This window comes from Epithele typhae (genome assembly GCF_022376455.1).
Source record: "Epithele typhae strain CBS 203.58 chromosome Unknown BXZ73scaffold_41, whole genome shotgun sequence".
NCBI lineage: Eukaryota > Fungi > Basidiomycota > Agaricomycetes > Polyporales > Epitheliaceae > Epithele > Epithele typhae.
This window is the reverse complement of record NW_025954232.1, coordinates 142,428-164,347: the sequence shown is the minus strand read 5'-3', so window position 1 is coordinate 164,347 and position 21,920 is coordinate 142,428. Positions and strand designations below refer to the sequence as shown.

The window sequence follows — 21,920 nt, the reverse complement described above, 5'->3', positions numbered from 1 at the left end:
CTGTACATTATAATATTGCGAATATAATTTTCTTTGCTTCTCCTTTTCGCTTGAGTGATCTATTGAGTGGATTGCGGTCTCTATTTAGTGCTCTTAAGATCTAAAATGCATCTATCTTCAGCTAGTTGAGTGCATATTAGTGCAAAGTCTTCGCAAACGATCAGCAAACACCCTTTGTAAGTGGGTGAGTACACTGATTTGCCCTAACATGCTAATTTGCGCTAATTGCGCTGATTTGCTGCATACCAGCACTAATTATAGCAAATTTGCAAGTGAGGGTTTTCCTGATGTGGATTCCTCCAGCTCCTCCGACCAGTGCACCGCCAATTCCTACTCCTCATGTCAGGCGCGATGCAGTCTACAGCCACTGACGTCCTCGAAGCTCACCTCAATATCCCACCTCTCGAACACCTGATCAACCGCGTCTGTCAACGCGCCGCAGTCCGGCTCCGCACCCTCCCCACCACACACCCCCTCACCTCCCATGTGGCACGTGCAAAGAAGAAGCTCGTCAAAGCGCACCGAACCCCGATGCACGAAATCCTGGATGCATACGCGCATGCGCTCCCGGAGGCCCCACCGGAGCGCATCAACCCAGCGCGCGTGCATCCCAGGTGGAAACCGCTCCACCGCACGAGCGTGGCCGAGGACAAGGATACGGCGCTGGCGTCGGAGGAGAAGTGGGCAGCCCGCGAGGGCACATCAGGAAGAAACGACTTGTCTCCGGTGTTCACCGGAGACTCGAGAGCCACTGGAGTCGGCTGAGACAAGTACCCAATTATGGAGACGCCAGAGACTAGGCTCGTGGCACCCGCGCACTCCGGAGACTAGGCTCGTGGCGCCCGCGAACTCCAGAGTCATAGCCGCGCACTCGACCGGTGCTCTGGAGTCGTCCTGAGTATGACGGAGAAGGTTCTATGGAGTGCTCCAGAGTAGATGTCTCTGGAGCACGTCATAGCAATGAAATCCTGAGTGCAATAGTGTACAATGCAAGGCTATATTTCGCCCGGGCACGGGCAGCCTGCTGGCAGTTACGCCACCGCTGCCACCACCACCTCCTGCATGCACCATCCTGACGAGACTCAATTCCAACAGCTTGATTAAACGAATATACTATAGAGTACGACATGTAGAGAATCAGAATGTATACCGCTCAAGGCTCATGATCCGACTCGCTGTCAGTAAGCCCGGTCCGCCCCGCCAGCTGACTGGTTGCACTGCTCATTGCGGCGCTCGAGACCCGCGTGGATGAGATATTGAGATCAGTCCCCCCACCAGCGCGGCTATGAATCGGTGAAGATCGTGTCAGGAAGTTAGAATGTGACACCATGTGTACTAGACGTGAAGACTGAGTGACTTACAAGGCGCGTGAATACATGCGAGTCCGGATGTTCTTCCACGCTTGCGGGTTCGCTGCCTCGTACTCCTTGAGATCGGCGAGGAAGCCCCGGTAGTGCTTGGCATGCCCTGAGGAATCGTCACCACGGTCTCCGTGGTTGAACGTATCTGCGACCTTCTTGCCACTGCTCCATTCTGCAATATGTGCTCGAATCTCAAGCGCAGATATCAGTGGAGAGCAATAGGCTGGCACTAGACACGACAACTTACAATAGTCATCACGAATGCAATGGACTTGTTTGGAAGTGGATTGAACCGCTCGGGGTATTGGAATCCCATGCTGGAGCGGCCGTCTCCTGAATCGAAGAAGGTGGCCGAGATTGCTTCAAACACGACATTGTTCTCCGCAAAACGGTCCCATGTTGTTTCTTCATGAGGGCGAATGTCGAACGTCTTAGTAGGCAACACACAATAACGTCAGATACGGCACTTTACAGACAGTGGACGTCGTGAACGAACCTTGTGATGGAAGGTGCCTTCCTTGAGCAGCCGCGCGCTCTTCCGGGCATTCTCATCCCAGTCCCTCTTCTTTTCGCTCGTCCGGAAGCCGAAAGCCTTCGCAGTTGAGGCGCGAAACGCATAGAAGGGCTCACCACGCGCGTTCGATCTTCGTGATAGGATCTGCAACCATAGTTAACGGGTGTGGAGGCGATGACGAGGGATGGACTTGCCAGGCGGATCATTCGCTGGTCCAGCTCATATGGCGGCGCGTCTCTGTTCTTAGTATGGGACGCGTACGCCACTTGCCACGCGTCTGTGATGGCTTTTTCGGCCTGTTCGTTGCTGGGAAATGCATTAGTAGTGTACAGGTAGCAATAAAACTCGTTGATGGCGCGTTCCAGGAGGGTCTTGACTTCCGGGATGTACTGGCCGCTGGATGGACGACTCTTCGGATCCACACCTAGAACCAGAACAGAGATGTTCCCAGTGGGGCCCGCAGTGTTTGTTTGGGTGGGCCGTTGACGGGGCACTGGAGGGGACAGACGAGAGCGCGACCGCAGGCGTTGAGAGCGCGATTGCGGGTGTTGAGAGCGCGATTGCGGGTGTTGAGAGCGCGATTGCGGGCGTTGAGAGCGCGATCGTGGTCGTTGAGAGCGTGATCGTGGACGACTCGAGCGCGAGGGTGGGGGCGACTGCGGGCGAGAGCGCGATGGCGGGTGTGAGCCCACCAGGTGAGAACGTCGTGATGATGGCGGCTGCGAACATGGGCGAGAAGGGGATGGCGGACGCGACAGTGGGCGACTTGAAGGGGACAGTTGCCTTGCGCGTAGGGATCACCAAGGGTCCGGGTGACCCGTGCGGGTTCGCGGGTGCGGGTACCACGGGTGCGGGTGCGGGTCTCATCTCCAGGACCCGTGGACCCTTGGCACCCGTTAGCACTGCACCTGAGGCTGACGCGTCGGGCCGAACACCACTAGCTATACATTTGCTTAGTAAGGGTGGCTGGAGGCCGGACAAAGTACATGTACGTATACCACTCGGTACCGCGGTACCCCTCATGCGCACCGTCTCGCACACACTGTCTCGGCGCCCGCACCATCTCGCCCAGTGCTCTGTCTCGCCCGTGCCCTCTCTCACCCACGCCCTCTTGCCCGCACCGTCCCCCTCGCCCCGTCTCCCTCGCCCGCGCCGTCTCTCGCCTGCATTCGCCATCTCTCGCTCACGCTGTCTTTCGCTCGCGCTGTCTCTCGCCCGCGCCCTCTCTCGCCTGCACCCTCTCGCCCACGCCGTCTCTTGTGCACCGTCTCCCTCACCCACGCCGTCTCCCTCGCCGTTTCTCAGCGCCCCAGTGGGCGGCAAGGACGCGTGGTGCGCATCGAGTGATGCGCGCCACGCGTCCTTCGCCGTCCTTGCTCTCCTCCACCGCCTGCTCCCTGCTCTGCCTCACCGTCTGTCCAAGCAAACGATAGCGACTACACAGTCGTCTGTCGTCTGCTGTTGGACTGCAGTGTCACTTGGTGACACTGTTCTCCCCTCCCCCTCCTGCCCTCGACCTCCACCTCCACCTTGGTCCTCCATGCCGTCCTTCACCCACCTTACCGGCCTCCCTCACAACGTCGAGAGCGCACGAGGACGTCCATCCGGACGTCACCAGTATGGAGATCGGAATATGGGGGCCGCGGCGATGTACCGCGGCCCCTGTTTTGGTGAGTCCTCCGCCCTGCCCTGCCGTATTCCCAACGCCCACCCGTCCTCCCTGCTGCCCAGTCGACAACTACAACAGGCCAAGGACGTCCTCCCTCCTCCTCTCGGCCCTCCAAGTCGCCCTCCTCCTCTGCGCCACTCTCCTCTGCGCATGTTGTCCGCCTGCGCCACCTCCCTCTGCGTCGCCCGCCTCTGCATCGCCAAGCTCCTCCTCGTCCCTCCTCGTCCTCCTCCGCTCGCGCTGCCTGCGCACACCGCTCGCGTACGCCGCCCTGCTTCACACCACCCTCCTCTCTTGCGCCGCGCTCCTCTGCCCGTCACCCGCCTCCTCCGCCTCCGTCCACGTTGCCCGCCTCCGCGCCGCGCTCCTCCAAACCGCGCTCCTCCGCCCGCCTTGCCCTTCTCCGCGCTGGCCTCCACCCTCCTCGCCCGTCCTGCTCCTCCTCGCCCTGCTCCGCCTACGCTTCTTGCCCCTTTCGCACCGCCCATCTGCTTACTGCCGCCCGCCCCCGCATTGCCCGCCTCGCCGTTGCCCTTCTCCGCGCATGTTGCCCGCCTCTGCACTGCCCTCCTCCGCACTGTCTTCCCCCGCGTCCGCCTCGCCTGCGTCCGCGTTGCCCTCCTCCGCCTCGTCCAGCTCCCCCCGCCTCATCCAGCTCCCCCCGCCTCACCTCCTCCGCCTCGTCCCGGCCCTGCGCCTCCTCCCTCGAGCCCTCCTCCATCTCTGCCTCGCCTGCATCCGCGTCACCTACCTCCGCCCGCGCTGCCCTCCCCTGCCTCGCCCGCCTCGGCACCGCCCTCTGCCTCCCTCCATCTGTCCCCTCCTGTAGTAGTGTACAATAAATATAATAATGCACAGCGTCTCTCGCCTGTGCCGTCTCCCTTCTCCCATGCGCCATCTCCCTCGCCCGCACCGTCTCTGTCCCGCGCCTTCTCGTCTGCGCCTTCTCGCCCATACTGGAGTCTCACCCACGCCATCTCTCTCGTGCCATCTCCTGCGCGTCACCGTCTTGGTCTCGCGCGTGCCGTCTCATGCGCCTCATCTCGCACATGCCGTTTCGCGCGTGCGGTATCGCATGCATGCTCTTGCGTGCAATACCTCACTGGTGACTCGTCCCAGGCCTGTTCACCCGCGGGTGTCCGCCGCGGGTGCACACCCGTGAGATACCCGTCCGACCCGTGTGTATGCTGACCCTCGGGTCTACGGGTGCGGGTGTGCGCGGGTACGGGTGCGGGTCGAATCAAAATCACCCGAGGGTCACCCGTGGTGAACCCTACTTGCGCGCGGGCGAGAAGCTGGAGATGTCGGAGACTGTGGCCGCAGGCGAGAAGGGGATGGTGGCCGCGATCGCGGGTGACTTGAAGGGGATGGTTGCCTCGCACGTGGGTGAGAAGGCGATGGTGAACGTGACCACGGACGAGAAGGGGATGGCGGCCGCGACCTTGGTTGAGAAGGTGACGACAGACGAGCTGAGGGCGACAGTGGGCGTGAGTGAAGTTGTGGGTGAGGTCGAGATAGGTCATCCCGATGGGAGCGTGAGGATGACCGAGCGGGTGACGAAGGGTGGGAGCGCGATGATGGCAAACCACCTGAGAGGGATGAGGGTGGTCGCGATGTCGGTGGAGAAGGCGGCCGTGAAGAACCAGCCGGCGGCGACTGCGAGTTCCGTGGTTGTTGAGAGCGCCCCCGCGGCGGGCTCCCACTGCCCTCGCGATGGGAAATGCGCATAGGGAGTGCTGTTCGTGGGGCTGTTTCGTATTTCTCGCGCACCTTTAAAAGGCAGTTGAGTATACAGCAACTGTGGATACACAAACAACGTACTTTGGCTCGCATCCCATGACTGCGCCTGAATGTTCCTCCATCTGAGAGGTACTCGTCTTCGGACTCGGGTCCAGGAGACTCAGTGCCGTTGTTCTTGTTCCTAGCCGGACCGTCTCGTTGCTTCTTCTTCTTCCGAAGATCCTTGAGTTCGCGCTCGAGCTGCGCGGCCCTCTTGTCTTCTGCATCTTCGTCTACGAGTGACATTGAGTTCAGTACTACAAAGCAGAGCAGTGAACTGAGATCATACCGCCTTGTTTCCGCTTTTTAGTCGGCTTTCGTGCTCTATTGGGACGCTTGTTTGAGCCAGACTCCCCTTCTTGTTCTGCCACCTATGACCAGGTGAATGGCATGAGTAATACTGTGCAAGCTGAGGTCATAGATTTGCACACACCTCATTGTCATCGGAGGGGAGCTGATCGGCGCCCCTCTTGCTGCGTGGCGGCATGGAGAAGAAGGGGGGTCGTCGGATAGGAGATGGTGGGCGTTGCAGGCAAGCCTTGAACTGCCAGCGGGCCTGAGCGGGGTGAGTCCATGCGGGCGGAGTTTCAGATATTCGGATTTTGCCGCCACTGCTGCAAGGGGCGTATCAGCTCGCAAATTGCACCACAAAGCTCAGACTCATACGGTTTCTATCCATTCCCCTCGCCCACCGCCCCATATATCCTTCTCAATGCCCCGGGCACGCCGGCACATATGCCAGTTTTGCGGCAAGGACTTCCCCACCCCACAAGGGGTACTCTCCCATATCAGCCAGTCCACTGCGTGTCGATCCGCGCGAAGTCAGAAAGTCAATCGACGCGTACAAGAGCTTCTCCGTGGCGTACCTCAAGAACCCCCACCCTCAGATACGACTGCCGCATTCCCATCCGATCTCGGATCTCCTTCAGCAACCCTATCGGATGACAGGCAGCATGGTGTCGGCGAAGCGGCCGACCAACCCTCTCCGACGCAACCCCATCCCGGCTGCCGGGTGACTGTGGAAGAGGTCGAGGATGAAGAAGCTGGCGGACTCCCTAAACGTTTATGGCGTGGGGAATATCCGGCTTCAGGTCGCGCTGGTGAACGACTTCGAAGAGCACGTACCACATTCGAGGAGCTTCTTGCTCAGAAGCACAACAGCAAGACGCCAATCGTCTCGCCGTTCGCATCTGAAGAAGAGTGGGACTTGGTGAAGTGGCTCTTCACGAGCGGACTGAGCCAGCAAGCCATCGAAGAGTATCTATCATTGCCATTAGTTCGTGTTTATTCTTCTGTCCAATAGTCACCCTGTTTCTCACCTCGCGAAGGTTCGTCGCACAGCGGATCTGTCGTTTCGGAACAAGTACGAGCTGTTGAAGAAGCTAGATCAACTTCCCGGGGGCACAGCGGAGTGGATCTGTAACGAGTGGGAGCTGGTGGGCGATGAGAAGGACGATAACGGGAAGATGAAGACGGAAAATGTGGAGTTATGGCGTCGCAACCCAGTGGAGATCGTCCGCGAACTCTTGGGTAACCCTGTGTTCGACGGAGTTGTGAGGTTTGCTCCCGAGAGGCTTGTCGCGTCCAAGGATGGTTCGGAGATTGTCATCGAGGAGATGTGGACGGCTGACTGGTGGTGGGAAACACAGGTGAGTAGCATCACACCATGCGGCAGCTGGGCAACATCTCACGTACCGTTATGGCGCAGGGGAACCTCCCGGCTGGAGCCACCATCGCTCCGGTCATTCTCTCATCGGACAAGACCCAGCTCTCGCGCTTTTCAGGCGACAAGCAAGCGTGGCCTGTCTATATGACGATAGGAAACATCCCGAAGGGCATCCGCCGTCAGCCCTCCATGCGCGCAATGGTTCTTGTGGGGTACATACCGGTCACGAAGCTCGAATGCTTCAAGAAATCCGCCCGTTCCCTCGAACAATGGCGGTTTTTCCATCATTGTATGGCGAAGATCCTGGAACCATTGAAGGCTGCAGCACAGGACGGCGTTGAGATGGTCTGCGCAGACGGGTTCATCCGGCGAGTCCATCCCATCATCGCTGCATACATCGCCGATCACCCGGAGCAGTGTCTTGTGTCTTGCTGCAAGGAGAACTGTTGCCCCAAGTGCACCGTCCACTCGAACTCGCGCGGCGATCCCGTCCACTGCATGATGAAGGATCCGGAATCAGTATGTGAAGTCATCGACGAGCAAGACCAAGGCCTCAAACCTTCGGAGTTCGAAGACCTAGGCCTGAAACTCATTGATCCCTTCTGGCGGGATCATCCACACTGCGACATCTTCTCCTGCTTCACGCCCGACCTACTGCATCAGTTACACAAGGGAGTGTTCAAGGACCATACCGTCTCATGGGTGACAGATGCTCTTGCTGGTGGAGCGGACGAGCTTGACAGGCGATTCAAGGCAATGCCGTCTCACCCCAGTCTCCGGCACTTCAAGAAGGGGATATCGTTGGTGTCGCAGTGGACGGGAACGGAGTACAAGAACATGGAGCGTGTCTTCCTTGGCGCTCTAACAGGCGCGGCTGAACAACCGGAAGTCGTGCGCGCCGTGCGCGCGGTTCTCGACTTCATCTACTACGCTCACTTCGAGGCTCACACTAGTCGCTCCCTCGCCCGCCTCGAGTCCGTGTGGCGTTCTTTCCATGCCCACAAACACGTCTTCGCCTCCCTTGGCATCCGCGACCATTTCAACATTCCTAAAATCCACGCCGCCATCCACTACCCCGTCTCCATCCGTCAACTCGGTTCGGCTGACGGCTTCAACACGGAAGCATCGGAGCGCCTCCATATCGACTGCACCAAAGATGCCTACAATGCGTCGAACAAGCGGGCGTACATCAAGCAGATGACAACGTGGTTGAACCGCCAGGAGACCATCTCGCGCTTTCAGCACTTCCTCGACTGGGCCAAGCAAGCAGATCTCACCCGCAAGGATTCGGACATGGTCACACCAGGGGCGGCAGGGAGCATCGAGGACACGGACGGCGACATTGAGATGACAGACTCCGTGGGTGATTCAAACGGTGCGCTTCCCCCCTACCTTGTTGCGAAAAAACCTCCCCTTCCCGCTGTCCCCATCCGCGAACTGGTCCAACGCTTTGGTTGCACCAACTTTGTGCACAACCTGGAAGACCACCTCAAGACCGTATTTCTCTCTCGCCCCCGCCGACCCACAGTTCTCATCTCTGGGAGTCAGACATTCCCGGTGTATCACCGAATGTCTCTGTACCTCCCCGCAATGCGCCAAGTCTCCCCGGTTCCCATCAAGGACGTCGTTCGAGCCACACCATTCAAGCCCGCTCGACCTCTCCATCCTGCGATTCCCGCTCACTTTGACACTGTTCTCGCCTGGGAGCCAGGTGTGGAACCGGTGGAAGGGCCCATAGTTTCGATTGAGGGTGTGTTCCTTGCCATGAGTCGCATTTTTGGTGCGCAAAGCTGACACTTTTGTTCTATCGCAGGGTTGCGTGTCGCTCGTGTGCGAGCGATCTTCCGCATGCCCGCAGGTTTTGGCACACACTTCAAGCACCCACTCGCCTACGTCGAGTGGTTCACTCCATTCCGTGCTGAGCCTGACCCCGTCAATGGTATGTTCCGCGTATCTGTCTCTACAAATAATTATCGCCGCCGCTCTTCTATCATTCCTGTTACCTCCATTGTTCGAAGCTGTCATCTTATACCTGTGTGGGGACGGGAGGTTGATCGGACATGGACAACAGATAACGTACTAGATAAATGTGAGAGGTTCTTCTTGAATCCTTACCTTCGTCATCACGACTTTGTACTACTCCGTTATCTACGTGATGATACATGATTTGGTGCTCTACAACTTCTCATGTGTGCTCCGGTGACCCATGTACATGCTCAATCTTTAAGCTGCAACGCGCTCGTGAACACTCCCGGGCATCCTCCCATGTTCGCGCGAGCTAGAGAGGTGTTGCGGAAGCTCACAGGAGCTAGAGAGACGGCACAGATGCTCACGCGTGCAAGAGAGGTGGAATGGATGCTCACGCGAGCCAGAGAGGCGGCGCGGATGCTCGCGCGTGCGAGAGAGGCGGCAAGGATGCTCGCGAGTGCGAGAGAGGCGGCACGGACGCTCGCGAGTGCGAGAGAGGCGGCACGGACGCTCGCGAGTGCGAGAGGCGGCACGGACGCTCGCGCGGTCTCAAGATGGCCGGTCAGCGCTAGATAGCCCTCCGGAGCCGCCTGGAGCATGGCTCTGAGTGAGCGAGCACGACAGAGCGCCCAGTCACGTTCTGGAGCAAACGGTTTTTTCCTGATGTACCCAGAGCCTGACGAGACAGACACCTCGACAACCCACTAGGTGAACCCCCGACACCCCCGCTATGGGCCGTGCTGACCCGCTATACCACTAGACGTGACCCGGAAAGTGCCCAAACCATGCCGAGCGAAGAACCGACCCAGTGGGGCGCCGCGAACACTCCGCACAAGCTCACCGCTTGAGAGGAGCAGGGGAATTGGTTGATGGATGTGCTCTTATTGCTCATGTTGCCCACTGCTTTGTACAGACCCACTCTGAGGTCCCCGCCCTCATTGCCCGCCGCGTGTCACGCTCTCCTCTGTCTCCCTTTCTCCCTCTCAGTCTCAGCCTCGCTCCACACTATACATTACTATACCCTTACTATACTCGTTTCGGCCACCTCCACCACTCTCACACCATACGAGCCCGCACCGGGCTCACAGGCACGCCGGCTAACGCCTGCCGGCACGTTTCGGACTTCCGCTCTCGGGCTCAGGCCCGGGGACGTCTGCATCGACGACTCACATCATCGTATATGTATCTTTGTACAGTCACATACGTAGGTTACGCCTACCATAGGGCTTCGCCCTCAAGGGCAATAAACGGGGATCCAAAAAAAAAAAAAAAAAAAAAAAAAAAGGTTTGTACGCCACAAACAACGACGGCCATGTTAGAATCCACACCAACTTCCCGCAGTATGCACCTCCTCCAAATCCTCCGCACCAGTTTCTCATGTGTTGTAGTCACAAACAGGGAATCCTGAACATCCTTGGGTGTGAACCTTCAAGGGAGTCGGTCGCAAAAGCACTTCTGCAGTAAGGCTGTTTGAGGGTCCGGCTCACTTCGCGGGTAAACCCGCGATGATCCGGAGCCGTGAGCCGGGGATCATGAGCCGAACGGCTCCGGCTCTTTGCGGCTCCGGCTCCCAGCGGCTCCGGATCAAGGGGACCAAAATATTGCGGGTCTGAGGCTCGATCCACGGATTATCCGCAGAATCTTGAGTGATAGCTCATATATGTGTATATCTACTACAAACGCTATACAAATCGAAAGCTATTTGAATCTTCCTTCTAACGATGCACTCTATGTGTGATTATATGAAGAAATGACTGAGTTATACACCAAACATGACCTACTCGCACTTCGACAGCGTTTGGCGCCCGCGTTTGGCGTCTTCACGCGGGAATCCGTCCCGATCGGGCAGTGTTCGGATTCGAACACGGGTCTCGCGCATCACTGGCTCGCGGTCATCCCTCCTCCTCTCCAGTCTTTCCTCACCCCTCCTCCGCTTGCCTTCCACCCTTCATCCGCGCGGCGTCATCGCGTGCGCGCGCGCGGCCGTCCTCAAGCCCAGGAGCTGCGCTGTGGGGTCGCGGTGAGCTCCCGCGGCCCTGATCTCCTCTGGTGAGATTCCCACATCCTTGCCCGTCTCAAGCTCACCCTCGCGTTCCCCTTGTCCGCGTCTCGCCACCTCGCCATCCCCCGGTTTGCCCCCGCCAGGCCCTTGTTCTCTGCGTCTTCCCGCGCTTTTCCCTCCGCCTCCTCCTCCTTGTGTCGTCCTCCGCCCGCGCCGCGCTCAGCCTCCTCTACCACGCCCCTGCCCTCCGCCTTATCCCTCGGATCCGCCTCGCGTCGCCCACCACCACCTCCGCGTTGGCTTCAGCGCCACGTGTCCCGCGCACCTCCCATCTCGCCCACGTCACGTCTCGCCCGCGTCGCTTGATCCTCCGTCCATGCGGCGTCATCGCGCGCACGCGCGGCGTCGTTCTGTGGCCCGTGGGGTCCTGGTGAGCTCCCGTGGCCCCAATCTCCCCTGGTGAGTCTTCCCCTGCCCCGTCTGCTCCCCGCGTTGTCTCACCCTGCCCCGCGCTGGCAATGCCCCTGCGCGCCATGCGCTCGCGCTCGCCCCCCTCCCACTCGACCGCGTCATCCTCGTCCGTCTCGCCCACCTCGTCCTCGTCCGGGTCACCCACCTCGCCCTCGCTCCCGCCCTCGCCCTCGCCCTCGCCCCCATCAAACCCTTCCCGTCGCCTTCCCCGCCTTCCCCGTCCTCACCCGCCCTACGGCCGCACCGCGCTCGCATCATCCTCCGCGCCCTCGCCCTCGTCCTCCGCGCCCGCGCCCCCTGTCTTGCTCTCATTTGGCCCACGCCCACGTCACTCGCCTTGCTCTTGCCTCCGTGCCGCCCTCGCCGCGTCGCCCTCGCTGTGTCGCCCACCCCGCCGTCCGCATCGCCCATATCCCCCTCCTGCCACGCTTCACCGACGTCACGACGTCGCCCGGGTCGCCCGCATCTCGCACTCCAAGTCACGCCCGCCTCGTACGCATCACCCCTGTTGCCCCCGCGTCACCAATCTGCCCCCGCGTCGCTCGCGTTCGCATCGGCGTCACCCACTTCATCGACATCGCCCGTCACCCGCGTCACCCTCGTCCGCCCCTCTTCGCGTCGGCGTCACTCACCTCACCCTCGCCGCCGCCGTCCGTCTCACCTCCAGCCCGCCCGCCTCGTGCATGCCCCGCCGCTTTCTCGCCTCCGCTTTGCCCACCTCACGCCCATGTTGCGCTCGCCTGCGTCCGCGGCACCCACGTCGCTGCGTTATCTGCCTCACCCACATTACCCGTCTCGCCCTCGCCCTCGTCCGTGTGCCTCGCGCCCGCGTCGCCCACCCATCTCGCCCACCACGTCCTCGCCTGCCTCGATCGCGCCCACATCACCCGCGCGTGCACTCACACCCACCTTTCCCGCATCGCCTGCATCACACGCGTCTTGTGCTCGTGTCGTCTACTTCTCCCATGTTGCTCACCTCTCCCTCTTAGCTACCAATTGTATATATATACCTGTAGAGTAGTAATCCTGTCAATAAAGTACTGCTTCGCTTGCTGTCAATGACCATGAAAGATTTCTGATAGTCTGAAAGAACACACTTGAGTGAGAAAGATCCGCAGAACCCACACACCCACAATGAGCCACAGAGTGCGGCTCATTTGGCGGCTCGATCCGCGGATTGCGGCTCCAGCTCGCGCGGCTCCGGCTCTTCCAGCGGCTCTGATCCATGCGGATCTGGATCAAGCCCCCGGAAGTCACCTGATCCGTGGGTTCGGATCCGGATCATCCGTGGATCGAGCCGCAAACAGCCTTATGGGACGCTGTCGAATTCGAGACAGAAGCTTCGTCACAGAAAGCGGTGGCCACAGCACTACGGTCCTTTGCGGAGTGGGACACACATCCTCAGGCCAAAGTACTCATCGATACCCCGCCTGTTGTGCTCATTAGAGTTGGAGACGCACCAAAGCGAGAAGCAAAGGCGGATGCAGCTCATCCTCTCCAAGGTATTCGAGTACTGGACCTAACACGGGTACTCGCCGGTCCTGTATGCGGACGAACACTTGCTGGTCAGTCTCATGCGCCTCTTATTTCTCGTAATGTCCACTCAAGATCTTGTAGCGCACGGTGCAGACGTCCTTTGGATCACGTCCCCCAGTCTACCAGCACTCCCTCTCCTCGACATCGACACCTCCCGTGGCAAACGCACTACTCAGCTTGACCTCAACGCCACCAAGGATCGGGAACAGCTGTCATATCTCATTCACGACAGCGATGTTTTCCTTCAGGCTTACCACCCGGGCGGTTTAGCAAACAAGGGGTTTGGCGTCGAAGATGCCGCACGAGCACGACCTGGCATTGTATATGCCAGTTTGACCGCGTATGACTGGGACGGTCCTTGGAAGGAACGCCGCGGCGTACGTACTCCGTTCCGCAGTTTCCATATCATGGGAACGTTGAAAAGTCTTGTACAGTTTGACTCACTGGTTCAAACGGCTACCGGATTCAACGTGGCCGAAGCAGAGGCATACGCGGCCTTCACCGGAGCGGAGTTTGAGCCTCCGAGGCCGCTTCCTATGCAAGCACTGGATCACGCTGCCGGCTATTTGCTAGCGTTTGGTATCCAAGCGGCGTTATGCAAGACCATCACAGTAAGCTTCTGACCATATTGCCTTAAAGGTCTTCCTTCCTGACCACAACTCGCTCCTCTATAGGAAGGTGGTTCATGGGAAGTCAGAGTCTCCCTTGCGGCCGTGGCGCAATGGGTGAGGTCCTTAGGTCGCGTTGATCCCCAGATTGCATTCGGGGAAGGAAGGCCTCTTCCACCTCGCTCCATGGATGATGAGGAGCTTTCGCGGATAGTGGTAGAGATTCCTGTAATTTCTGCGCAAGGCGAACCTCAGAAAGCCATGAAGGCGATTCGGCACTCAGCGGTGTTGTCGGCTACTCCGGTTCAGGAAGGCGAGGCTCCCATGCGTCTTGATTCTCATCCACCCCAATGGCTACCCCGAATGTGATCTGTGCGTGACTAGAGCAGACGTAGCACACGATGTACAACGTACCTAATTCCGTTAAATCAGACCACTCCTTGTGTTACTCGCGACATGACACGTCGGGTGCCATTTCGAGAGCGGTCGCGAAAGAGGCGCGCGAAACCCGCACTCGTGATTCCGCTTGCGTCGGGTCCGACTCGGACTTGGTCGCCAAAGCTCGCTCAAAGACGGCGGCGGCACACGTCGCCATTCGTCTGCCCGACCCACCACCATGAGACCCTCCCCAGTCCGTCTGCTCAACATCCTCGTCCCCATCAAGCGGTACGTCTATCTAAGCCTTCCCGCCTTCTCCCTACCCAGACCATCTCCAGGACAGTAGACTATGCCGTCAAGATTCGCGTGAACCCGGACCAGAAGGGCATTGACCTCAACGTCAAGCACTCAATGGTGCGTCCTCCCCAGCCCCGTCGTGCGCGCCCCCATTGAGCCCCCGCCGTCCCGCAGAACCCCTTCGACGAAATCGGTGCGTCCGTCCGCCTCCCCCACCCCCGCACGCGTCCCTGAACGCGCCCCGCAGCCGTCGAGGAGGCCGTCCGGCTACGGGAGAAGCTCAAGGACGAGGTCAAGTCGATCAAGGTCGTCACCATCGGCCCGCCCAAGGCCGCAGACGTCCTCCGCACCGCGCTCGCCATGGGCGCCGACGCCGGCATCCACGTCGAGGTCCCCGAGGCTGCTCCAGCCCCGGAGCCCCTCGGGGTTGCGAAGGCGCTCCGCGCACTCATCGCGCGCGAGAAGGACGGCGTCGACCTGGTGATCATGGGCAAGCAGGCGATCGACGACGACGCGGGGCAGACGGGGCAGATGCTCGCGGGGCTGCTCGGCTGGTCGCAGGCGACGTTCGCGAGCAAACTCGTCGTCGACCCGAAGGCGAAGGTGGCGGAGGTGACGAGGGAGATTGATGGGGGCTTGGAGGAGCTGAAGTGCCAGCTGCCGTTGATTGTGACCACAGACCTCCGGTGAGTGTCCATATGGTCTCGTGCGCACTTCCGTCCCCGTTCTCACTGCATGCATGGGGTGCCCATCGCAAGGTTGAACGGTGAGTGTAACATGATATCTGCTCAAAATGACGCGTCTGACGTTCCTTGGTAGAACCTCGTTACGCGTCACTACCCAACATTATGAAGGCGAAGAAGAAGCCCATCGAGAAGTTGACTCCTGCTGACTTGTCAGTCGACCTCACTCCCATACTGGAGACTATCAAGGTCGCAGAGCCCCCAAAACGTATCGGTGGGGCAAAGGTATGCTCTCATTCACTTCAGCGCTCTTACATTCTAACTGGATGTGCAAGGTTGGGAGTGTGGACGAGCTCATAGCGAAGCTCAAGGAGGCTGGCATTACTGCTGTGAAGGCGTAGCGTATCCTGCATATGTTTATTGCCTCACACATGACTTGGACGGAACACAATGCATGTTTTGAAGTGAACTTTGAGTGTCTTTGATCACGCAGGCAATTGGGATGGTTGATATGCACAAATGGCACTGGAGTACTATTGGAATATCGGAGCTGCCAACGGAGTCTTTCGATCGGGGCCCAAGCACACGAGGAGCTCGATGATAGAAATTCTGGTGTATTAAAAGAGACTCTACAAATACCAGGCGTAGCGAGAACCCAAGGCTAAGACAAAATCCAGAAACAACGACCACCAAAAAACCCGAGAAATCGGAAATACACGACATGACGACAGATACATGTCCAGATACAAATACCAGTCTAGGGACAACACAAAACAGGAGTACAACGACACACAAGCCGAGTCCGACGAAAACCGAGAACAGACTACAACGACTTGGCACTGCCAGAGGCCTGCTTCTCCGCCAGACGGGCACTCCTGCGCAGCGCCCGAGAACGCGGGAGCGCCTTCATCGGCCGCGTCGCGATCCGCATATGCGGTTCAGCGACAGCAGCACCCGGAGACGCCCCAACGTCCGCGCTGGACGCCGCGACAGGAGGTGCGAAGAAATCTGAGGAAGAAGGGACGGTCGCGCCGAGTGCGAGGAGCAGCTGGGCCGCGTCGTCGTCGCCGAAGACCTCGGCGGTGGAATCGGACTTGACGTCCATTGGGGAGACGGTGGCCGCGGCATCGGCGAGGGCAAACAGACCGGTGAGCGGGACATCCAAAGTGGGGTCAGCAGGCGCGCAGGCCCGTTCAAACAGCTCGAAGTCTTCATCAGAAAGCTCGACCTTGACGTCGTGAGGTGAGACCCCAGCCGCGGCGCAGTTGGTCAGAGCTTGCTGGAAGACGGCGTCGAGCTCCTCGGAGGTAGGGACATGGATAGGAATGGGAGGGGTGGTAGTTGCAAGGGAGAGAAGAGCCATGGCCGCGTCTTGATCGTCGAGTGACATCGCGACGTCGGGGTCCGAAGATGAGTACTCGTCGGCGTCGGCCAGCAAGATTGCGTCGAGTTCCAATGCAAAGGCGTCGATCTCTTCGTCGGTCATGAGACAGTCCACGGCAAGAGATTCACTGGTAGAGGTCGATTGGGCGTCCATGGTACGCGGGATCTCGACGTCCATCGCAGGGTCTTCGCGCTCGTCAACACTCATGGGAGGGGCGTCAACAGGTACATCCAAGAGAGAGGGAGAAAGGTCGCCAGAGAGGGTGAGAGAAGCTAGCAGAATGGTCATGTCGACGTCTTCACTGTCGGCAGGTTCGATCTTGATGATCAGAGGGTTGGCTTCAGCGAGTTGTTCAGTGAGCTGGAAGAAAGCGTCGACATCGTCAGTGGGGCACGCTTCAGCGGGAGACTCAGTGGCAAGGCTGTCGAAGGGGCAGGGCGCGCTGAGGGCAAGCGAATCCATAGCTTCCAGGAGCTCCACGACGTCGTTGTCATTGGCGCAGCAAGGATCGGACGCCGCGGCCGCCTCGACGAGCTTGAGGAGTCCGCCATAGATGTCGTTCTCGTCGAGAGTGTCCTCTTCGTCGCTAAGGGGGTCTTCACGGATCTCCACCTCGAAGTCGTCCGCGGAGGAGTCGGCCGGCGTAAGGAGCGCTTCATCGACATTCGACTCGGTGTCGTCCTCGTCGTCTCCAGAGAACGACTCTTCCGCAGCGTCTTCGGCGTCGTCGGCATCGGCGTGGCCGTGATCGCGAGGACGGTGTTGACAGCCTTCGAGCTTGCCACGACCACGACGGTGATGTCGGCGGCGATAACTGGAAAAGGCATATATCGGCGACGAGTCCAGGGTCCAAGAACGCACGGCTGCTCACCTTCGCGAGGAGCGCGCAGGGCGATGGCGTCGTCGCCGGCGTCGACGGGACCAGCGATCGCGTCTGCGACGAGCGCAACCGCGACGAAGGTCCCATGCGCCGCCGTCGCGACGCCAAAGAGCGCGCACACCCCGAAGACCGCCGCATACATCGCCGCCGTCTTCGCGACTTGGGCCAACACGTAGACAGTGATGAGAGCGGAGGAGAGGGCCTCGATGGCGGCCACCTTGGACGCGTCGAGCGCGCGAGGCAAGAAGGAAGAGGCGGCGAGATCAGCAAACGAGGGAACGGAAATGGACAACTCAACAACGAGCGTCGTCTGGGTGTTGGCGGCGTGCTGGAGCGTTGAACGACGCGGAGTTGCGCGTCGAAGGCGTAGCCCAGGACGACGATGAGGATGAGCTGGAGGAAGAGAGGGTGAGCGGCAACAAGGGAGAGGGTGGCGATGAAGCCGAGGCGAGGAGGTAGAGGAGAGCGGGAGGACCAGGACGGCGCGGGGGATGGAGGAGGCGGCGAGCTGGGAGGTGAACATGGTGGGAGTGGGGGTTGTATGGTGGGGGTTGTATGCGGTAAGGGCGTGTTATGCAGGTGCTAATGCAAGTGCGGTAATGCAGCTAAGCCTGGGGCAGAGCAGAGACAAATCTGAGGCAGAGATGTACTGGGGAGCTTGGCTGTCTGGCGGGGTATCTTATAGGATTCTGGGTTAGTTTGGCTGTGTTATTGGGACAAACAAAGCTATCGGCTTACTCGGGGAGTTATTTGGCGGGCACTTTGGCGTCGCAGGTGAAAGTTAACCTTCACCGGTCCCTCGTTAACGATCACTAACACCGGGCGGGATGACGTAGGATGAGATAAGTGGTCTCTTACCTCTGACGCTGTCGTCTTGCGCAGGTGATGTAACCTGTTGCGTATACATGATTTTTCAGGAAATGTCTCTATGTAGTCGAACCCTAGCAGTGTATCGCGTGGTGAAGAGAGGATAAGTGACAGAGTGCCATGCGGGTATCGCGGCTGGAATCCAAGGAAGCTGCGAGGAGTACCGCATCAGTCATGAAGTATATCCCACAGACGAGATGGTAACGTACCTTCAATTCAGACGCAGTAATTGTATCCTGCAGCCATCGCACAACGCGAAAGACAGGATCCAACTGGCGCTCTTCAAGCAAACCATTCGGCCACGTAATCAGGCGCTTATAAATGTTGAATGATTGTCTCAGCGCCTAGTAGCGCCCACTGAGCTCTCAGGTCATCGATCTCTTGTGCCAAACGGTGGAGGATCTGCCTTCCCCTCATCCTCGTGAATGGGTAAGGTATTTGTGTGATTAGGACCGCGCAGTACTATGACTCTAATAGCGCCTCAAAGTCCGCATCTATTACGTCGAGTCCACACCCGTCATGCAAAGTTTAGTCGGACAGAGCCGGATAGTGCGGCTTTCCCGCGACAACAACGCCCTTCGTCTTGTTCAGCCGCGCGATCGTCGCGTCGGAGATCTTGAGGTGCTGCTTCACGAGCGCGGGCGGCGTGAGCGCGAGCCACTGCGCGAGCGACACGTCCTCGAACACGTCCGTGTTGAATATCTCGAGGAAGCGGAGCGTCGTGTTCCCGATGTTCTCCACGTAGTGCCCGTACGAGGTCGGGATGTAGCTGATGTCGCCCGGCTGGTAGTCGAACGTCTGCGCGATCCCGTTCGCGGCGAAGAGCGTCACGCGCCCGTGGCCCTCCCTGCGCACAGCCCGCGACGCGTCGTTAGTCTGAAGGCCGAGACGGAAGTGCGGGTGACGCACAGGAAGAAGCCCCACTCGTTCTGCGTCGGGTGCCAGTGCAGCTCGCGCATCGCGCCCGGCTCGACCGTGACCTCGGCGACGGCGATCTGCGTCGAGACGTTGAAGATAGTCGAGTCCGCGATCTTGGCGGTCCCGCCCGCGTACTGTGTTGGCTGGAGCTTGGAGAACTCGAAGGAGAATGGCTGCGGGATCGTGCCTTGCGGGTTGCTTGGTGGCTGCTGGTCGTCTGGGGGAGGCACTGTGTACGAGGGATGCTGGTTAGGGAGAGCAAGATGAGGAGGGGAGGAAGAACAGACCACCGGGGAAGATGTAGAGCTGGTCTCCCGGAATCTCGTCCCAGTCGGAGATGTCGTCTTGGAAGTTCTTCGCGATGACTTCCTTGGGCAGGTGGGCCAACCAGTCCGTGAGCTGTGAGAATACGTCAGGCAACAGAGCATTCACGCTGATGGGGAAAGCGCACCAAGAACGTATCGTCGTCGTTGAAATTCCCGTCGGGAAAGATCTGTCACTCTCATGGTGAGCAGGAGGCTCATAATGAAAGACAGGGATACGCACCAGAAGGAATTCGCTTCCTTCAGGAGAATCATTGGTGGCTTGGAGCGAGTGGGGCATTCCAGGTGGGAAATACCACAGGTCACCAGGGTTTACCGTAGCGACGTAGTTGCGTCCTTGGGAGTCGATGGAGGTGATCTGAGTCGAGCCCTGCCGAGATCATCAGCCGACGGCATAACTTGGGATTTGTCTCCAATTTAGACCTACCTTGATAACATATGCCCACTAGCATCCACGCTGCACATTAGCGTCACTCTTGGGCAACATCAATTGATCATTACACACCTCGGCGGTCTGGTGCCAATGCAATTCTCGGATGGCGCCGGCTTCCAGGCGCATGTCCACTCCGGCCATAGCTGTATGAACAGGGTGTGAGTCGAGAGCCTTGAGGAAGTACCTATGACGCTCACCAGTAGCGAGGGGCATCTGCTGCACTGCAGGAATGAGCGCCGTGAGCCCGAGACCACAATAGAAACCGTCTCTAAGAATATGCCCACCATTCTGCTGCCGTACCCATCCGCCGGTGTTGAGCTGCATCTTGCTCAGGCTGAACGGCCATTTGGCATTTCCGCTGCCAAGACCCGCGTGGCCGGTCAGCGTCATGAAGCTTCCAAGAAAGGACCCGCCGCTCACACTGTACCCGAGTCCGTGGACGGTGGGGCGAGGATGTCCGGGTTTTGGAGGTCTATAGCCTTGTCCTGCGGGCCAGGACGGTCGCCCCCAGCTTGCCCCGCTGAGGTTGGGGGTCTTCCTGAGGTCTCGTTCCAGAGCACATGGTTCGGGTCGTCGCTCGCGTATGGGACCGTCGGGGAGGGGACGCTGGCTGTCGCTGGTCGCCGTCGCCGTACCGGAGCTGGAGCGGACTGAGTCGAGGACAGCGCTCGTTCACGGGTGCGGCGAGGACGAGAGAGCCGCAGAAAACGGCGAGGAGGATCGTGTTGAGCCACTTGGACATGACCTTGCGGGAGCTCGACGAGCTGTGGAGGAAAGCTAGAGGAAGGAGTGCGAGGCTGTCTGCTGCCGAATGCATGGCTCACTTTGTCTACCATTTTATACGCTCTTGCGATGCTGGAAGTGGGTCGGGTCCACCACGAAGGTGCCGCCGGTGAACCCGAAGGATCTCACCCACGGGAGCAGTCGGCGTGAGGACCGGAGACGATGTCCGCGTTTCTGTCCTCAAAATACAGAGGGCATACGTCATGGTCGAGGTGAAGACGCCAATCGCAGACACGCACGGCGGAGATTCCGTCCAATGCCGGCCCGCCCAAGGCTGACCGATTTGCGAGGTCGTTCAGGGGAGGCCGTCGACGCGGGAGATGTCGGGAGGGTCTGTCGAATTCGAGTTCCCCGTGCGCGTGCCGAGGCCGGCGGGTGCGCGTCTGGGACAGGCATCCGAGGAGGATGACGTCTTCGGAGGGCCCTCGCAACGCTTGTTGAACACCGGCAGAGCAAATTGAGTAAGCACCTGCTTGAAAGAGCAGAAGAAGGAACACCGCGCCACGCGGCGTTGGCACGGCGGTAGGCCCCGTGGGAATGCGGATCTGATTGGTCTATTCACTCGGCACTCGGCGCTTGACGGTCCCAAGTTCTCCCCTTTCCGCCAAGCACTCCCTCCCTCGCCGTGACGGAATGTCGACCCCAGGCTTTCTTATCAGTCTTGACGGCAACGCACTTCCGCTCTGATTCTTCTCGCGGCGACAGCTTCGACGAACCCATTGGTTGCCGCACACAAGTCGGGTAGAACAACTTCCATCCTGATGCGAGAATGGCCGACGTTACTGGTTTTGCATAGCGTCCAACTCACCCCACGCTACCTCCGTGCGGCCACCGGAATGCTACGGCGAAAACTAGCACGTACGGTCCGCGGTCGGGCAAACTTGGGCATCATTCATCACCGTCCACATCGGACGCTCAAGCAAGAATAGAGCTGTGTACGTACGTACCGTGTCGGAGAACACACGCCGATAGAGGTGGGTCTATCCAGATACGGATGAGCGTTTCGGAACGGTGCTAGGTATAGCCTCAGTCGCTTGTCCTCGAGGCGGCTTCGGCGGGTGCGCAGTGCTCACCGGAGGTATCGGCTGCCTCGTGGTGACGGCTCTGCGCCCACATAAGCCGGAGGTCCGAGAAATCCCGACAAGCCTGCGGCCAGGCGTTCTTTCGTCTGGTTGGGTACGCGGGACTTGCTGTGCTAGGACGCGCCGTGGCAGTGGCGGCTTGGGTTTGCGGTGCGGAATCTGTGTCGAGAACTTGGAGGCGTGGGAGTGGTTTGCCAACGTGTCGTAGAGGCTGTCTCCCTCTCAACTCTCCACTTCCTGTATTCCTTCTCTCTCTAACACACAGCTGTAACTGACGCCGGATGTGCCGAAAAAGCCTTGAAGCCCGATCAAAAACCT

General features: G+C 59.3%; 7 protein-coding genes across 7 annotated transcripts; 3 read left to right on the top strand and 4 right to left on the bottom strand.

Annotated features, from left to right (window-relative positions):
* Window positions 1-1,153: 1,153 nt before the first annotated feature.
* BXZ73DRAFT_79200 (uncharacterized protein) lies at window positions 1,154-2,742 on the bottom strand (the record flags this gene model as incomplete). The annotated part of the gene is made up of 6 exons (XM_048023036.1): window positions 1,154-1,283; window positions 1,362-1,552; window positions 1,609-1,791; window positions 1,858-1,953; window positions 1,992-2,299; window positions 2,370-2,742. The coding sequence occupies 6 exons, from the start codon at window positions 2,740-2,742 to the stop codon at window positions 1,154-1,156; spliced, it is 1,281 nt and encodes a 426-aa protein (XP_047875691.1).
* Window positions 2,743-4,817: 2,075 nt separating this feature from the next.
* On the bottom strand, window positions 4,818-5,810 carry BXZ73DRAFT_79199 (uncharacterized protein; the record flags this gene model as incomplete). The annotated part of the gene is made up of 5 exons (XM_048023035.1): window positions 4,818-5,013; window positions 5,131-5,342; window positions 5,366-5,556; window positions 5,613-5,694; window positions 5,757-5,810. The coding sequence occupies 5 exons, from the start codon at window positions 5,808-5,810 to the stop codon at window positions 4,818-4,820; spliced, it is 735 nt and encodes a 244-aa protein (XP_047875690.1).
* Window positions 5,811-6,035: 225 nt separating this feature from the next.
* Window positions 6,036-9,155, top strand: BXZ73DRAFT_50412 (uncharacterized protein; the record flags this gene model as incomplete). The annotated part of the gene is made up of 6 exons (XM_048020431.1): window positions 6,036-6,599; window positions 6,652-6,972; window positions 7,032-7,127; window positions 7,173-7,190; window positions 7,290-8,739; window positions 8,803-9,155. The coding sequence occupies 6 exons, from the start codon at window positions 6,036-6,038 to the stop codon at window positions 9,153-9,155; spliced, it is 2,802 nt and encodes a 933-aa protein (XP_047875689.1).
* Window positions 9,156-12,564: 3,409 nt separating this feature from the next.
* On the top strand, window positions 12,565-13,943 carry BXZ73DRAFT_91229 (CoA-transferase family III domain-containing protein; the record flags this gene model as incomplete). Its single annotated transcript, XM_048025905.1, has 6 exons — window positions 12,565-12,694; window positions 12,918-12,995; window positions 13,048-13,343; window positions 13,401-13,577; window positions 13,641-13,691; window positions 13,722-13,943. The coding sequence occupies 6 exons, from the start codon at window positions 12,565-12,567 to the stop codon at window positions 13,941-13,943; spliced, it is 954 nt and encodes a 317-aa protein (XP_047875688.1).
* Window positions 13,944-14,190: 247 nt separating this feature from the next.
* BXZ73DRAFT_79196 (electron transfer flavoprotein beta subunit) lies at window positions 14,191-15,333 on the top strand (the record flags this gene model as incomplete). The annotated part of the gene is made up of 7 exons (XM_048023034.1): window positions 14,191-14,240; window positions 14,291-14,366; window positions 14,424-14,442; window positions 14,497-14,935; window positions 15,008-15,015; window positions 15,069-15,217; window positions 15,268-15,333. 7 exons carry the CDS (start codon window positions 14,191-14,193, stop codon window positions 15,331-15,333), a joined length of 807 nt encoding a protein of 268 aa, XP_047875687.1.
* A 422-nt stretch (window positions 15,334-15,755) lies between these two features.
* Window positions 15,756-17,719, bottom strand: BXZ73DRAFT_103475 (uncharacterized protein; the record flags this gene model as incomplete). Its single annotated transcript, XM_048015591.1, has 5 exons — window positions 15,756-16,969; window positions 17,020-17,130; window positions 17,188-17,524; window positions 17,575-17,589; window positions 17,672-17,719. 5 exons carry the CDS (start codon window positions 17,717-17,719, stop codon window positions 15,756-15,758), a joined length of 1,725 nt encoding a protein of 574 aa, XP_047875686.1.
* Window positions 17,720-18,591: 872 nt separating this feature from the next.
* On the bottom strand, window positions 18,592-20,479 carry BXZ73DRAFT_79194 (oxalate decarboxylase; the record flags this gene model as incomplete). The annotated part of the gene is made up of 10 exons (XM_048023033.1): window positions 18,592-18,910; window positions 18,973-19,210; window positions 19,269-19,380; window positions 19,433-19,474; window positions 19,528-19,674; window positions 19,732-19,749; window positions 19,810-19,880; window positions 19,935-20,095; window positions 20,158-20,343; window positions 20,373-20,479. The coding sequence occupies 10 exons, from the start codon at window positions 20,477-20,479 to the stop codon at window positions 18,592-18,594; spliced, it is 1,401 nt and encodes a 466-aa protein (XP_047875685.1).
* Between the last annotated feature and the right edge of the window lie 1,441 nt (window positions 20,480-21,920).